At 38.3% G+C, this 17,864-nt stretch overlaps 2 protein-coding genes across 3 annotated transcripts in view; both read left to right on the top strand.

Annotated features, from left to right (window-relative positions):
- The first annotated feature begins 1,511 nt into the window (after positions 1-1,511).
- Positions 1,512-12,257, top strand: sult1st6 (sulfotransferase family 1, cytosolic sulfotransferase 6). 2 transcript variants are annotated; one of them, XM_079846279.1, is made up of 7 exons: positions 1,512-2,156; positions 6,715-6,843; positions 6,971-7,068; positions 7,272-7,398; positions 7,666-7,760; positions 7,898-8,062; positions 11,426-12,257. In XM_079846279.1, exons 1-7 carry the CDS (start codon positions 1,973-1,975, stop codon positions 11,480-11,482), a joined length of 855 nt encoding a protein of 284 aa, XP_079702405.1. In that variant the 5' UTR covers positions 1,512-1,972; the 3' UTR covers positions 11,483-12,257. The 2 variants fall into 2 exon arrangements, with proteins under 2 accessions (XP_079702405.1, XP_079702404.1); XM_079846278.1 differs by having other exon boundaries at positions 1,519-2,156; positions 7,898-8,078; positions 9,805-12,153.
- A 114-nt stretch (positions 12,258-12,371) lies between these two features.
- avl9 (AVL9 homolog (S. cerevisiase)) overlaps positions 12,372-17,864 on the top strand; it is an 81,343-nt gene continuing 75,850 nt past the window's right edge. Inside the window, exons 1-2 of the mRNA XM_079846262.1 lie at positions 12,372-12,414; positions 12,500-12,579. Coding sequence (XP_079702388.1) covers positions 12,505-12,579 — 75 coding nt within the window. The 5' untranslated portion in view covers positions 12,372-12,414; positions 12,500-12,504. The remainder of the gene's footprint in view (positions 12,415-12,499; positions 12,580-17,864) is intronic.

Genomic DNA, 17,864 nt, shown 5'->3' on the forward strand with positions numbered 1-17,864 from the left:
GCTATAATCGTTCTAAAAATACAAAAGTAACGGTGACATTCAGTAGCGATCACTATAGATCCGCAGTCTTTACTCTTGAGGACTGAACAGGTTCTGCTCGATCATCTTCACTAAAATTGTCTGGGTCTGATTCAGGCTCAAATTGGCATGGTTTTATTGACGCCATTGTTTCTAATACTACCCAAAGCACAGTCTACCGGGTAAAGGTAAGGGCTGTGATGTTTCCGACAAACGTGCAATAGGCGGTTTGCGAATCACAACACACTGGGCCAGCTAACCAATCTGAGCCCACTGCGTATTTTTGAGGGACTGGCTTCATACAACCCGGAAACCATTAGACCGTTTTTACAAGGAGGGACAGAGCAGTGTAGAATAAAGGCAAAATATATGAAAAATAATGAATTTTTTTAAAACCGAAGCATGAACACATGTTACGGTGCACTCCACAAACACAATCAAGCCTTCGAAAGAATGTGTTTTACCACCCCTTTAACAAAACAGTGAAAAGACAAAGATTGAGTGAACAAGAGGAACTTAAATAGGAGACAGAAACGAGATAATTAACTTAACACAGCTGAACAGAACTTAACTAACAACCAAGGAAACAGACAAACAGCCAGAAGCTAGAACCAGAAACTAAGACAAAGGAACACGTGACAGAAACAAAACACAACAGAAAGATTAAAAAAACTGACAGAAATAGATGATTAATGCTCTAAATATATTACACAACATTTTTTAGTGTTTCATTGAATAATTTATTTATTTTCTACATAATGAGCAAGTCAAATGAAGGAGAACAAAGTTTCTACAGTATGTGTTTGTGGTTGGTCTTGTGGGGCTAAACTGTGTGGGGAGTTTGACTATTGACATAACTAAAACATGTAGTACAAAGTTAACACATGCCAGATGAGGGAGTGTCTGTAAGTGGACACTCTTGATTTGTAGATGTTATTTACATGTGAGTTGATATTAAACAGAAGGTTTGAAACTCTGTCATTTATGATATGTAGTCTTTCTTTGGTTCAGTTAACATTTCTTATTAGGCCTGTGTCTTGCAGAAGCAGCATCATTTTAATGTTACAGCATGAAGCAAAATGGAAATTATGTTGAAATACTGCAAAAACAAATTTAATCCATGATGTATAAAAAAGTTTTTGTTCACCCATAGCCATATAAACAGGTAGCCTATAGAAAATGAATGGATGGATGTTTGAATGTATGGATTTCAAACAAATATGTATTGCTTACTTAATGAGACAGACAGACAAATGTGTTATTGAAACTCACCAAATTTTATTAAATATGAATTGCTTAGTTTTTCTTCGGGATTAGTATATACTGAAATTTAGTTTTCTAAATGGTCACATACATCATTTGAGTTTTTTTTCTAATTCTCTGTGCTTTAAGAGGAATTCTGGTCTGTAATCTTTTTCCATTTAAAGTTATACTTGTCAGACACTCCCTTGAACACAGATTATCAGTTAAGATAACATTGCTGAAAGATTGGAATTCAGCCCTGGCTGTCCAAGTTATATAAGTGCCCTGCACTTCAGGAACTCATTTCAGCAACTCATAATGCCCAACGAGTAGAAAGAAATATAGGGATACGGTTAGGAAAAGCTGAGGCTGAGAGAGAACACTAAAAATCACAAGAATAAGAATGCTAAAATTCTAGAAGAAAGAAACTTTGGACAGCAAACAGAACATGAAAACAGTTCAAGGAGGTTAAAAAAACAACAACAACTAACTTTAGGAGCAAAGACAGTGAAGAAAAAGTATAGATTTAAGGCTACTAATCCAAGGATCATTTAAGAAAAAACATAAGGGAAATTTCAAAAGAAGAACCTAAACATAAAAGAACAAGACAGGAACACTCAGTATACTTCAAAGCAAAAAGAAATTTTCAACAAGAGTAAAGAGGGAGCACTAAAAAGGATAAGAGGATATTCCAGACAACGTTTTTGTGGGGATGGAAAAGGAACTGCTGAGCTATGAAGAAGCTATTAGGAGGGCAGGTGATGCTATTCGTCGGTTTCCTCTAATAGATGTTCAGGGTGTCCCTCTCATGAGCACCATTGCCGACAACTGGAAATCAGTCTGGGAATTCTGTCCTGACCCATCAGACCTACTCATCTCTACTTATCCTAAAGCAGGTAAAAGACCGATAAAAAACAACTTGCTAATCATCCGAAAGTCTTGTGCTTTTTAATGTGCACATATGACCAGACTACACTGTATACTGTGTACTTTGTACTCTTTCTTGACAGCATTTGAGCAATGTATTTAAAGGAACAGTCCACCCAAAATTAAAATTCTTTAATCACTCACCCTTAATATGAATGAAAATTTAAGAATGTTTAAGATCCACTGATTCTATGTCATGACATAAAATCGCATCACATGAAAAACAAATGTGAACTACGTATATGGCATTCAAGGTGAAAGTAATGGCATCAGTTTAATGATTAGATGAAATAGTTTCCATTCTGCCAGTCTATGATCTTACTACTGAGGGTCATACTATGTGTGAATGTTGACATGTCTCTAGTTCTCATGACCAAATTAAACCATTTGGAGCTAATGATATCTTTAGGGACTAGGTCTGCTGGACTCTGGAGCTCACAGTCAGGGGTAATTTCCTGTGTTGTCTTTAGATGCTTTGGTAAAACCGGTGTAAGAGCAAAACCTTTATGGACTTCCCACTGAATGCCTGTAAAATACAACGTGTATGCTTTAGACTTGCCTGCTAGAATGACTGCAGCAAGAAATAAATCCATAAAATAACAGAAAAAGTACTTGCAACTCATTAGCTGGACATTATCCATTAATTTTACGTTAACTCTAAAACACAACACAATACAGTGTAATTCCTTCAAATTAATACAATACATTGTGCCTTATTTTCAAGGATTTTCTTTAGAGTAGCACGTTCTTAATGAAGAATCCTGTTGAAGAGATGGGTGCCCAGTTGCTCTTGAACTACGCCCAAAAAAAGAAAAAAAAAGCGTTTCTTGTGACGTCAGCGCTATAGTCCATCTAAGCAACCTGAGCAAAACCTTTCTCTAAACAAACTTCTCACACCCTACATCTGTGAACTGCAAGCCCAGTACTGACAATAAATACTATGACTGATTTGAAAAGTGAACAACAAAAGTAGCACATTACACATTACATAGAAAAAAGTGTCAGGTCAATTATTTTGCATTTACACTTAATTACAAGAATTGATGGACAGTTCATTTGACATATTTTGACGTCAGATATGTTTTGTTTCGTCCATTGCTGTGGTTATCACTGTCAATCAGATTCAATAGCGCATTTATTTACAGCTGTCAATCCAAAAACATTGCAATGTGTAGTTAGCAGCATAAAAAATATATAGTTATACAGAAAGCGAGCAAAGATCGCTGCCATTTTAATCACTGAAACAATTGCAAAGCAAGGTACACAAAGCTGTACTCATGCGAAAACTTCCATTATAATCAATTAAGCTGTGCAATGAATCTCTTATTGTCACAACTGATGTGGTAGTTAAAAGACTCATGTTATGATGATCAAATACTAGGCACAGAGAATCATAACATAAACTACTCACACTACAGACGAGAACCAACCATGAACTGTATGAGACTGACAGTACTCGCCCCCTCCCGCAAGGCACAAATTGTGTAGGGAGGTAGGGGGTTTAGGAAGAGGGCGAGGAGATGGACAGGAGACAAGAGGAGTCAGTAGAGAGCAGGAGGGAGGAGCCAAGGTGGAGTCCTAATAGTCTTACTGGGTGGAGCCTGGCCGTCGACTGACGGCAATGGAGCGGGAAGAGGTGTAGACCATAGCGAAGCTGCGAGGACAACAACACAGGGTGACATCACAGGCCTGGAGGGCCAAGGTGACGTCATCTGCTCAAGTTACCAAAGTGGAGGTGGGGGCCTGCCAGAATGGGGCAACACCGGAGGGAGCGAGGTCCAAGGTGGAACCGGAGGGAAGGAGGATCACGGTGACTAGAGGGTTGGAGGGTTGAGGCACAGCCAGAGGCCCGGAAGTCCGCAGCAAAACAAGGGTGATGAAAGACCAAGGTGCAGCTGGAGGGATGAGGGAGCCCAGTGGGTTAGCTATGAGACACCAGTGGGTATTGATGGAATCAGCGGAGATGATGGTGGGATTGAGTTATCCTTGTTTGAGAGTGTAGTTGGCTGGAAAGGGACAAGCTCTGGGGTGAAATTGATGAGCCAGCACTCCTCCACTGGCTCATCTGAGAACTGTCTCACTGGACTTGACTTCTCGCTGGATCTGGCGATCGGCTCCAGCCTCTGGACGGGTGCGGCGACCTGCTCAGGCTCCGGGGTGGACTCTGTGGCTGGCTCTAACTCAGGCATGGAGGGGGCTCAAACTTGCGGTCCGCGGGGGGTGCTGGCTCGGGCTCAGACTCTGTGGCGGGGAGGGAGGAGCCAAGGTGGAGTCCTAATAGTCTCACTGGGCGGAGCCTGGCCGTCGACCACAGGAAGAGGGGTAGACCGTAGCGAAGCTGCGAGGACAAGGACACAGGGTGACATCACAGGCCTGCAGGGCCAAGGTGACGTCATCTGCTCAAGTTACCGAGGGGGAGGCGGGGGCCTGCCAGAACGGGGCAACACCAGAGGGAGCATTGTAGGACTCTGTATAAGGGAAACAGGTCTATTTAGCTCAAATTAATTTATTCATTAATTCATAGGGAATTTTGAAAGAGTCAAGTATTTTACGGCCGAGCAAATGACTCGTCTAGCGTTCCACACAATAGTGAAACACTACAATATCCAGGTAACATAGATCAGCAGTTTAAGACATAAATTCGTAAGAACATAACACTTATCTTTAAATACAAACAAAACTTTATTGATTACTCTAACACATAAAATTAATATCTAACACAAACACATGTGCATACACACACATTCACACGCGTTGCAGAAAGAAAGAAACTTAGGAATGAGTTTTAAGAGATTGAAATGATGAAATCCCAAGTTTCTAGCAATATATGCATTTAAAATACATGACCTGAATGAACCATCAATCATAAATTTAACCCTATCGTTTCTTATGCGCGGTTATTTAAATTTGATATCAATGCACCTGTTTAGTTGAGGTTACTTGCGTTTGTGTCTTGTATTGTCTTTGAATGGGGATTCCCTTTTCCTTGGTCCTGGCTGCAGAGGGGTTCCCCGTTTTTTTGATTCGCTGACGGTCTTGTTGTGTCTTTGATCGACGTCTTGTGGAAGCCAATCACGTGGCGTGTTGGCGGATGGATGGAAAGTCTTGTGGGTGTTGTTTGAAGTTTAAGCGCGGTTGCTGTAGATTTGTCGAGTGAAACTTTGCGGTGAAACTTAACTTAGAACACAAGACTCAATGGAAAGTAAAAGAAAGGAAAGTGAGACGAGAGATGGCTTGAATTAAATTGTTAACCCATTTTCTCTGATCTTGTTCTGCCACAATCCTCTGATTGTCGATCTCGTCATCTTATGTCTCTGGCGTCTTTTTATCTGAATTCTTGTCTAATTCTTTGTTTGTGTTCTGAGATTTTAAACTCAAATCTCTGCCCATCCTCCCTGACCAATTAGGTATCAACCCTCACTATAAATTACTAGTTATCTGTGGTCACTTAACTTCCCTCTCTAAGCAGAGTACAGTTAGACATGATTTAAAGGTAGTTGAGAAAACAGGGATCTGCTTTGGCTCTTTGTCTTGGGATCAAACCACCTCCGTTTTCTTGGTGTGAATCAACGTTCGCCAGGCCATTAAGAGGGGGTTTTGTTAGCCTGGTAGAGACTGACTTGTGCCTACTTCAATAAAGGACATAAATTGTTGATTTGTTGAGTTGAGTTGTGTGGAATTATGTTTGAACGAATCATCTGGAAGATAAATTTGTGTCTGGTGCACCCTCAAACCTCCAGCGTCATCACTGGAACCATTGTGGGAGGTCTTTCTATCTTTCCGGGACACTCCGGGCTGGGACAAAGTGTTTTCTCTGGAGCAGGCAAAGAGATGGCTGCTGGAGGTGTTGATAAACCTGGGGAGTCAGAGTTAATTGTGTCGATGTCCCCATCAGTCTTAAACGAGACCAGACAAAGTGGGCACACTTGGCACACTGCCTCGTATAATCTCAAAATCGAACAGTCCAAACTCAATCAGTGCAGCATCAGTCTCTCTCTCCCTGTCCCAGGTCTGCGGGACGCTTATATACCGTCTCCACGCCAATAACTCGAATAACACCGCTTATCACCGCTCATCTACACACTTGTTCCCCCGCAGCAGACCTTGCTTTACCATGGTAAAATGGTAAAATGGACTGCATTTATATAGCGCTTTTAACAGACCTACGGCCATCCAAAGCGCTTTACATTTTGCCTCACATTCACCCATTCACACACTCATTCATACACCGACGGCGGTGTCAGCCATGCAAGGCGCCATCCAGTTCGTCGGGAGCAGCTGGGGTTAGGTGTCTTGCTCATGGACACCTCGACACTTGGTCAGGTGGAACCGGGGATCGAACCACCAACCTTCCGGTTTGTAGACAACCTACATGAACCACTGAGCCACTGCCGCCCATACCATACCATACCATGCCCCCCTCGCCACAAATACTTTTAAGTCATCACAGAAATTTCCTGAGGCCCCCTGGTGGGCTCTAGCCCCCTGGTTGAGAACAAATAGTCTAATGTTTGTCTCCATGTTAAGGCACAACTTGGACTCAAGAAATAGTTGATCTTCTGCTGCACAATGGAGATGCTGAGGTGTGCAAGAGAGCGCCAACAGCTGTCCGTATTCCATTTCTGGAAATTTGCGCTCCTCCACCTATACCATCAGGTACACATTTCTTTGCATGCTTCATCTATACTTCACAAGGTTTTTGTCATATGAAGGATATGTAAATGCACCTGTGTCTACACATCACTTATGCTTTGCACATATTTATCTTTTATGCTTCATTTAGGTCTTGACTTGCTTAGACAGATGAAACCCCCGCGAGTCATCAAAACTCACTTGCCCATTCAACTATTGCCAAAAGGATTCTGGGAAAATAAATGCAAGGTAATAATTAAATTAGAACAACTAAGTATAATTTTGATCATTACAAACACAAGGTCAAATTTGGGTTAATTTAAATTAAAAAAGCAGAAGATAACAAAATTACCTGTCTTTAGAGTGTACTGGTGTATGTTGAAACCCCTTGAACTGCTTCTGACCACAGAGTACCACAAATCATGTCCACTAGCTGCTCTGCTTTTTTCTAGGTCATCTATATGGCCAGAAATGCTAAGGATAACCTAGTAAGCTACTTCCACTTTGATCGTATGAATCTTACCCAGCCAGAGCCAGGACCTTGGGATGGATACATTCACAAGTTCATGAGGGGGCAATGTGAGATAAAAATACATATTTAAATAGATAAATCACCCAAAAACGAATATCCTGTCATCATCTAATCCTCTACTTGTTGTTCCAAACCTGTGTGACTTTCTTTTTTTTAACAACCATAAAGTAAATATTTTGACTAATGTTTCAACCATTTTAACTGAGACCATGTTCCATTTTTGTAGTGAACTATCCCTCTACTTATACAATAATGTAGAATGTGATGTTTAATATGGAATCTTTGGTTACTCTGTCCTCTAATTGTTTTTACAGTAGGTTGGGGCTCTTGGTATGACCATGTAAAAGGTTACTGGAAGGAATGCAAGGAAAAGAATATTCTCTACATCCTATTTGAGGACATGAAGGAGGTATTTCTAGTGCAACATATCCATTTAAGTCCTGACATTTTCCTAAAATTTGATTTCATTTCTCTTTTATTTTATGTCCCCTTGTTTTTTGGCTGACTTTCTTGTATCTGTGTTTTCGTTTTTTTCCCCTCACCAAGAATCCTCTTAGGGAGATTAAGAGAATCATGCACTATCTGGACCTGTCTGTTTCTGAGGATGTCATAGAAAGGATTGAGCAACTGACATCCTTCCAAGTCATGAAAGAAAATCCAATGGCTAACTACTCCTACATCCCAAAACCTGTGTTTGATCAGTCCATTTCTGCCTTCATGAGAAAAGGTTAATATAAAACCTTACTAGATATCCCTTAGTATTAGGGGTGTGACAATACATTTAGCTCATGCTAAGAGATGATACACAGTATTGGGTTCACTAGAATGCGACGAGACGACATTTTAACACTATTTTTAAGAAATCTTCAATGACAAATAAATGACAGCTTTTTTTTTTTGACTGAAAGTCACAAAATGCAAAACAATACAGGTGCATTTTCAAACGTATTAACTAATCTTCAGTTCTACTTTCTGAGTATAAATGATCATATACAGTAAAATATAACAATATAATGTAAGCACTGTAAGTTTTTGTTACAAACTCAACTCGTCGTGCTATCGTGAGACAGCTTTTCACGTCTCAATCCACTCCTACTTATTAGATGATATTTATTCTTGGTTATTTAAACTTGTAAACATTTTTAGTTATAGAATGAGGAGCAGGACCTAATATTGCCAAAAAAAGACTGGTGTACCCCTTTTATGGCTGCCTGAGAGAGTTAGATACTGATATAGCCAATACAGAAATATTTTAAGGAAAACAAAGAGTAGACACTTAAATCCTGCTCATATGGCTCTTTAGCAAATACAAGGATGTGAAATTATCTTTCTAGATTAGCTAAAACAAGTAGTCCATTGCAGCATAGAAAACAATCAGCCTATAGCAAGATGAACATTTAAACAATATTACAATTTTAACTTATTGTTGCAATTCTAGTTGTTTTCTATGTTAGCTAACATATTTAGCTAGAAAGTTAACATGTCTTCAATATGTTTAATGCTCTCTGTAGTTTGTTGTGGACAACAGTATAGAAACTAAGAGAAATCCAGCAACGGTGAAGATAACTTAATTATTTATTAAGAAATGCTGATGCGTTTCGGCTTGAGAGCCTTCCTCAGGGTATAACCAAACACAATACATGAACATTTTAAAAACATCTCCATATTAAGCTAATCCTTCAGTATGAGGAGCCAAAGAAATTCACAACAGCTGACAAGCTCCACTTACAACGTCACATTCAATTTTAGAGTATGTTTACGTGACAACAATGTACTAAAATCAGATGACAACATTGTCAAAATGATCCCCGTACACATGAATCTGCAGAAATGACTAAAAAGGCTGTATTATGCATGCCAGGCCAGTAGTTGGAGATGTCACTTTGTCAAAAAACACCCCGCTAAGTAACACATGTAATACACATGCGTGAACATGTAATAGGCCTGCGCATGTGCATGACATCACCGTTTTCACAGATTCGCGTTTTTGTTGTTTACATGGTTTTTAAAACCTTGCTCTTTGAAACCCATTTTCAAAAGCTTGCGTTATCAGGCCCCCAAAACGCTGTTGTCGTGTAAATTAACGGCCAAAACATAGTTAACAGTTGAAAACGGTATTGTGTAAACATATCCTTAGAAAGAAATTGGTAAAAGAATGAATGATCAAGCTGAAACAGTCAACCAATCAGAATACATCCTTATTAAATTTGCATGTCTTACACAATCCTACATCGTAAGGGATTCAATCAGCACCACACCAGAGCCATATAATATATTACAATACAACAGTCAATATAGTTTAGCTGTCATTATACAAACATATTTAATTTTATCACTCAATATGGCAGTTGTGTAATCATAATCAAGTATTCCGAGGATCATGTATATGAATAAGAAATGATATACAGCCTATTGTGTTCGAAATGAATGACTAAGCATGTCTGTTTTCACAGGAGAGGTCGGTGACTGGGTTAACCATTTCACCCCAGCTCAATCCAAGATGTTTGATGAAGACTATGCAAACCAAATGAAAGATGTAGACATTCCTTTTCGCTTTAGCATCCCTTAATAATTTGTGCAACATTAAATATGCAATATCACACGCTACTCAACTGATCGCTGTGATTACAAAAATATGTAGAAAATACAGAAAATAATCGTTTCTTTTCTTTTTTTTCTCTCAGAGCAAATTAAACTTCAGTATTTCTATAAAAGTTTAGGCATATATCAGACTTTGAGCAATATGCTTGCAGGCTCATGCACTTAAACGTTATAATTAATAGCTTGATTTATTTACAGTTAAAGTCAAGAAAATGAACAGGATGGAACCTAAAAGGATGGAAATAAAGAGCTAAAATTAGCCATTGATCAGTGAGGTACTGAGAAATAGAGAACATGATTGTGTCCAATTTAAGACTATTTAGATGTTTCATAACTGTTGATATCATCATGCAGACTATAATAATAATTAGTTACATTTATATAGCACTTTTCTGGGTACTCAAAGCGCTTTACTTATGGGAGGGAATCTCCGCAACCACCACCGATGTGCAGCATCCACCTGGATGTTGTGATGGCACCCATATTGCGCCAGAACGCCCATCACACGCCAGCTGATTGGTGGAGAGGAGATAGAGTGATGAAGCCAATCAGTATATGGGGATTATTAGGAGGCCATGATGGACAGAGGCCAATGGGCAAATTTGGCCAGGATGCTGGGGTTACACCCCTACTCTTTTTCCGAAGGACATCCTGGGATTTTTAATGACCAAAGAAAGTCAGGACCTCAGTTTAACGTCTCATCTGAAGGACAGTGCTTGTAACAGTACAGTGTCCCCTTCATATTGGGGCGTTAGGACCTACACAGACCACAGAGTGAGCACCCCCTGCTGGCCTCACTAACCAGCAGCTACCTAGTTTTCCCAGGAGGTCTCCCATCCAGGTACTGACCAGGGGGGAATTCCAGAAAGCAAGGTTAACTTACAGTCACATATACCTTGAACTCTCGGTTGATTAACCCAGGTATGCTGGTTCCAAAAACGCATCCGGGAGTAAGTTCAGCCAACACAGAGAATGTTCCCGGTTAACACGCAAGACATTCTTAACAGAGCAACGTATTGATGATTCACCATGAAAAGCGTGCCATTCTACTTCCTCTTCTTCTGTTGTTTAATGGCGATTTACATTACCTACTTAGTGCACAGCGCCACCTATTTGGTGGTTGTGCAATAATTTTTTCAATCTTTTTGTTTAATAAGTAATCTTAATGACTTCACTGAGAATTAGGATTTATAGTGTTTGTTTGATGCTAATTAATTGAATGCAGATCCATGTGTGAGATGACAATTAAATAAATAATAAATATATTTGAATTGAATTAACATTTAAACATTACATTGTTATAATAGTGCTTTAGAAAATTAATTTATAATATTGTATATTATACTACTGTAACTATATGACAAATTTAGTTATATTAATATAACTATATTAATTATATAACACATCTGAATACCTCTTAAGCTAACTAACCCTGGAACATAACCTGCTTTCTGGAATACCCCCCTGGCTCAGCCCTGCTTAGCTTCAATGAGAAACCATGCAGTCTTGGGCTGCAGGGTGATATGGTGAGATTCTCTGTATTATTATCTAACTGGATGTTTGAATTCACTCAAACCAATAATAAACTAATACCATAAAACTTCACATAATTAATCTAATCCATTAATGTTTGTTATGTTTTTTCCTCTCTAAAAATGGTATGGCTTTTTGGAAGATGATTCATTAATGACATGGCTTTTGTTAGGCATTTGTATAAACATAGAAAATAAAACAAACAAATAAATAAAACAATGACAAAATCAAAAGATAGAAACAAAGTTAAATAAAAACATTAAAGTTAATGTTTACAAATTGTTTTTTGTTACAGCTTTCTTATTTTTCCAAACATATATTGTTTTTAGGTAGACAAACCTGTCTTTAAAAAGTAGCAGATTCATTAAAAAAAATTCCATGTCATGTCATAGGAGAAAAAACAAACAATCAAACAAAACATTTTCAAAACACAGTTGAAAGCTGGGCATGAGCATTAATAAAAGAACAGAAATCTGACCAAAAAACGAATTGAATGAGGATAACTCCAAAATAAATGAAAGCATGTTTCTGCATGTAAACCACAAAATGTACAAAATATATCAACGCATAGATTAAATGATCACTAACCTGGCGACGTCATCAAAACGTGTGTTTGCTGGGAAGTGTTCTTGTTGTTGTTATCTGCAATAAAAAATATTTTTTATTTTTAATAGTTTTTATATTGTCACTTACTCACTCAAAATATGAATAATAATATAAATGGAATAAAATATTTGAGAGTGTGATGAACCCGTGATGAACTGGCCATCGACACAGGATAAGCGCTTTGGAAAATGGATGGATTGATGGATGATCTTTGCGAGCCATGGCGCGCCCTCTCTCGGCAGCCAGGCATTGCTGCTTTTGCTCTGGTGTGTTTGTTTGTGCTGGAGGCGGAGCATCGCGTGACATACTAACTGACGGACAAGGTTGCGGAAGTTATCGACTCCACACATTAAACCCATATTTTACTTTTTATTTCTTCTCTTTTGAACTCTGATCTGATTTTAATAGAGCGGATGGAGTCTCAGTGTAAAGAGGAACCGGTGCTGCACATCGTAGTGGTGGGATTTCACCATAAAAAGGGCTGTCAGGTAAGAGACTGTCCTCATGTTTGTTTATTGAGAATGAGGAGATACGTCATGGTCGTGGGCGGAGTCTGGCCCGTACACCATTCCGGGATCCGACGCTATCGGTTGCCAGGGGTAACATTGTAAGAGCGAAACAGAGATCAGAGCAGGAAAGACGGCTCGAGGAATTATCATCGCGGCGTTTAAGCGGAGAAATTACGAGAAAACTTGAAATGGAGAAGAAGAGGTCTCGTACAGGGAGAAACTTACTACCAGCGCCAAGCTGAGGTATTTAGAGAAGCTGATATCAAAAACGTTGACCCATACGAGCTGCCACGGCAGAACTCTTTACCACCTTGCACTGAAATGTTTCTATAAATATATTTCCTGTGCATTCTGAATAATAAATATATCTCCCCACTATCCTGCAGCAGTCCAGTGCTCGTCATCCTTAGCAGTGTTTTTCTCTTACTGATCATATTTTGTACCTGTTGAGTTTATATTTTTAAATTAATTTGACTAAAAATTTAAATGATCGTTTGTGTGCGCTGGTGCTTTTATTCCAGCCTTCTTGAGTAGAATGAATGCTCGGTACGTGCTTTAAATGGATGTAATGTTAACCATGTTAAATATTGAATTAATCTTAAACAGTGATGCACAGTAGAGGAAAATGACAGTCAACTAGGCCTACCTTGAATATTAATTAAGCGTTTTGGGCATAAACATGTTTATAGCATACAGTAAAATGACCGACAATGAAAAATGACAGAATAGTGATCAACATGTTTAATACAAATAAATAAAGGTTCGTATTGATCAAGTGTCTCACACTTCAGCATCGCGCTCACTAGTTAAGACCATGACTGACACCCTGTGGTGAAATAATGGCGTACGTTTACCAGCCGCTGCTTTCTCAGATCGGCTTGGGTGGATTAAAACTTAATGTTCAGTTGAGTTTGGAAAACTATGTACATAGTAATCATCAGAATATCTCTTCTCCAGTCGCTGTCCGAATTCATTACCTGGCGGGCAGACCCCCAAAATGGCGGAAGGGGGGCGGGGCGCTGTGTCGTGACGACATCTCCTCATTCTCAATTAATATTAATCTGCTTCCAACGTGTCGTGCGCTTCACTATCACCCTTTACAAAGAATTTATGTGGTTTTACCATTGTATAATGTATTATTTACCATTGGTACTTTGATGTAGAAATGCAACTTCACTGAATGATCATAAATTATGAACATCGCCTGCAATTCAATACTGATGGTGTGATATCCAACATTACTGCCCTCTTCATCTCATCCAGAAAGAAAACAACAACAACACATTTCTGTCATTTTTGAATGAATGACACGTATTGTTTATTTCCACGCACATGAGAATAATTTTAGTGTTATAGCAAAAGCTGTTTTATTCTTTATAAAGGTGTTCCTCTGGTGGCTGCCATGTTGACATCATATCACATGACCAGCTGAATAATAATCACTGACTGTTTCAGAAAGAGGTAGTAACGTATCAAAGCATCACATACAAATTAAATTATTTGTACAAAGATACAAATATAGTAGGAATAATAAATTCAGTTAGAATAATAAGACATGTCATTATAATAAGGCTGTTATAAATCAAATTAAATCAGTATTAAAAAATTCCATCTTTGTGATGTGGCATTTAGATTTTTTTAAACAGACTGTTTAATTGACACTACAATTGCAATTTTTGCATTTTAGCTGGTGTGGGACCATGATGTGTTACATGAGAAAGGATATTTAGCTTCAGTTAAGTGCAAGCCAAAATTCACTAGCCTGACAAGCCAGACCCACATCAAGATGCACGCAATAGGATAGCGCTACAACCAACCAGAGCAACGAAGAAGGTGAAGCGGAGCTAGTCGATAGTTTACTTTCGCCGTATCCTGTCGGCAAAACTCTGAACACATCTTCCTTTCTTAAGAATGACTTCAGTGCCGTTCTTTGTTCTTTTCTCAAAGAAAAGCTTAACTCCAAGTCTTCCAGAGCCGCGGGCAAAGCCGATTCGATAGACCGCTGTTCGCCAGCTTCTTTGTTTACAAGTAGCCCATGGAACCGCAGCAACTCTGCCGTCATTATGTTAAAGGGTTAGTTCACCCAAAAATGAAAATTCTGTCATTAATTACTCACCCTCATGTCGTTGGACACCCGTAAGACCTCCGTTCATATTCGGAACACAAATGAAGATATTTTAGTTGAAAGCTGATGGCTGAGAAAGGCTTCAGATAGGCCTCCATTGGCATTCAGTACATTGACACTTCCAAGATCCATGAAAGGCACTTAAAACGTCGTTACAAAGTCTATCTCACCACAGTGGCTCTACAATAAGTTTACGATGCGACGACAATAGTTTTTGTGCGCAAAAAAAAATCAAAATAACACCTTTAACCAACTTGTTCTCGACTTCCGTGTGTGCCTCCACGACGCATGCGCGAGAATATGACGCAGATTCGGCGTTCGGACATATGACCCAGAAGCGATTTGTTTACGAGCAGAGGAAGACGCGTGTGTCTAAGCTGTTGGATTCTACATTGATCGTGCTTTAGGTCTCGGCGTAGTTCTCAAAATGGGGTTAAAATGTGTATTTCATGGATTCCCGAACGCCGGCGCTACGTCATATTCTCGCGCATGCGTCGTGGAGGCACACACGGAAGTCGAGAACAAGTTGGTTAAAGGTGTTATTTAGATTTTTTTTGCGCACAAAAACTATTGTCGTCGCATCGTAAACTTATTGTAGAGCCACTGTGGTGAGAGACTTTGTAACGACGTTTTAAGTGCCTTTCATGGATCTTGGAAGTGTCAATGTACTGAATGCCAATGGAGGCCTATCTGAAGCCTTTCTCAGCCATCAGCTTTCAACTAAAATATCTTCATTTGTGTTCCGAATATGAACGGAGGTCTTACGGGTGTCGAACGACATGAGGGTGAGTAATTAATGACAGAATTTTCATTTTTGGGTGAACTAACCCTTTAACTTTAGTAAGTGTGTAATGTTATGTAAACGACGCTCAAAGTTCAATTCAAAGGAAGATATTTTCTTTTAAAGAAATTGCTTTTTAACCCCTAGAGGACTTCACAGTTTTGGGGCCCTTTTGAAGTTTTGACATGCTCTGACATTTGTGCTTTTTTCAGTTGCTTATAAACATATTAATGTAATAAATATTACACTGTATTCAGAACAAACTGGGCTACCATAATATGTAAGCAACATGTATACATGTACATGCTTGCATTTTTGAGTGAATAACGTTTATGCATGGTTTTTGAAAAAACTAAAAATGTAATTAAGGCCACAAAACACAATAGATATGTGTCCACAAGACTTTTGACTAATGGGTGTTGTTGCCTAGAGTTTTTGCTTAAAGGGGCTATATGCGTTTTTCTGAAATTTAAACTCGCGACTGACACCTGTGGCCAAAAAACAGAACTGCTCTTATTTTCTGCTCGCTTTCGCAGCGGTGGTGACGTCACATCCGCAGACAGCTCGGGAAAAAAACGACCCGCCAGAAAATAGGAAAAATAGGATACAGGCTTATAGGTGCACCCACTGTGAGCGGACAAGGTGTCAGTATGCTCATCAGGAGATGTTTGAGTCATAAATGGTAAAATAAAAAGGCTATTGTTACGTTTATTTTTGGGAAAAAGTTGCATATAGCCCCTTTAAAACTGATGTGAGAATCATTGTGCCTTCTCATTCACATAAAACAATATATTTGTAAGACACTTTTTCTTTACAAAGCCGTGAACAATCATGAATAATTCTATGATTTAGGAACAAAATACCCACATAATGAGCTGCATAATGAATTAGCCTGAGTCAGGAATGTGACAGACACTTTATTGAAAACACGCGTGCAGTTTTTAATTGTAGTGTTTATTCTCTAACTGAACGAAATTATTGTATTACTATGAAGATCAAAACGACGGTGTACGGAGTGGCCTTGTATGGCAGCGAAGCAAGTGCATTCTGGGAGCTGTTGTCTTTCATCCACATGAGACAAAAATACATTTTCTGTCTTTTCTCAGTCTAGAAGGCACCAAATTCAAAAATAATTTCACATTTGTACTACATAAATGACCCAGTTTAAATACAAAGCTTAATGCTAAATCACTGAAGTTACCCTTTAAGAATGTTTAAATATTTAGACTAGAAACAAGACAAAAATGACTAAGAGCATTTTTCTACTTTTTTTGTAAAATTTTTTGTTTTTGAAAGTAGTCTCATGCTAAAAAATTAAATAATAAATAATTAAAATTAAGATACAATTTATACAAAACAAAATTCACTGTAAAGAAAGCAATTCACTTTCTACAAAACAAAAAAAATCACTTTCTACAAAACAAAACTCCAGAATAATTAATTTAGAATGTAGTTAACAAAGGCCTATTATATTTTAAATGATCAAAATATTTGACTATACACTGCAAAACATGCTCTTCTTATTTAGTTGAAAATTGTACTTCTCTAGTAAATGCATCTTTATTTAAGAATGTTTAAATATTTAGACTAGAAACAAGACAAAAATGACTAAGAAGAGCATTTAATACCTTTTTTGTACTATTTTTTATGTTTTTGAAAGTAGTCTCATGCTAAAAAATTTAATATTAAATAATTTAAATTAAGATACAATTTATACAAAACGAAATTCACTTTAAAGAAAGCAATTCACTTTCTACAAAACAAAAAAATTCACTTTCTACAAAACAAAACAGAACTAGATATTAACTCGATAAAACAAACTTTGATATTAAATTAAAAAAAATAACATTAGGCTATAATATTTACACATCAATATGAAGCAAAATACGTGTGACTGGTACTATATTTATAGCATCTGAGCAGACATTTGCGAATAAAAGCTTTATTGATGTGACACTATAGGCTCTTTTACAATAAACACATTATAATCTGTCCAAAACAGGCCAAATAAATCATGTCTAAACAGTCTTGCGTGTATGACATTTTATGTTGCAGCAGGATTCATATTTAAACGGTCTTTTTGCATTTAATATTCATAGGTGCTAACAGAATAAACTTAACAGAATAAAGCCTACCTTACAATCAGCCCTGAATCCGTTGCTTTAAGAAATGAACAGCTTTTTATGAGGTTTATTATTCCAGGATTATTGCTCAACGCGTCTCAAAACGATGTAGCTGAAGTAACGTTACAGCGCTTCACTGGATGTTTGTATGAGTTGATGTGTGGGCGTTGACTCTGGATTGTCAGTATTTGAATCTTAATAGAGCGTGCGCTCCGTGGGCATGGTCGCATTAGCG

Source organism: Gobio gobio, assembly GCF_949357685.1.
Source record: "Gobio gobio genome assembly, chromosome: 20".
NCBI classification, from domain to species: domain Eukaryota; kingdom Metazoa; phylum Chordata; class Actinopteri; order Cypriniformes; family Gobionidae; genus Gobio; species Gobio gobio.

Excerpts from the sequence above, each read along its gene's own strand:
- sult1st6 (XM_079846278.1), top strand. The coding sequence starts at position 1,973 with ATGGAAAAGGAACTGCTGAGCTATGAAGAAGCTATTAGGAGGGCAGGT. Across the intron at positions 7,069-7,271 it reads TCTGGGAAAATAAATGCAAG|GTCATCTATATGGCCAGAAA; the intron begins GTAATAATTAAA and ends GCTTTTTTCTAG. Across the intron at positions 7,399-7,665 it reads CAAGTTCATGAGGGGGCAAT|TAGGTTGGGGCTCTTGGTAT; the intron begins GTGAGATAAAAA and ends TTGTTTTTACAG.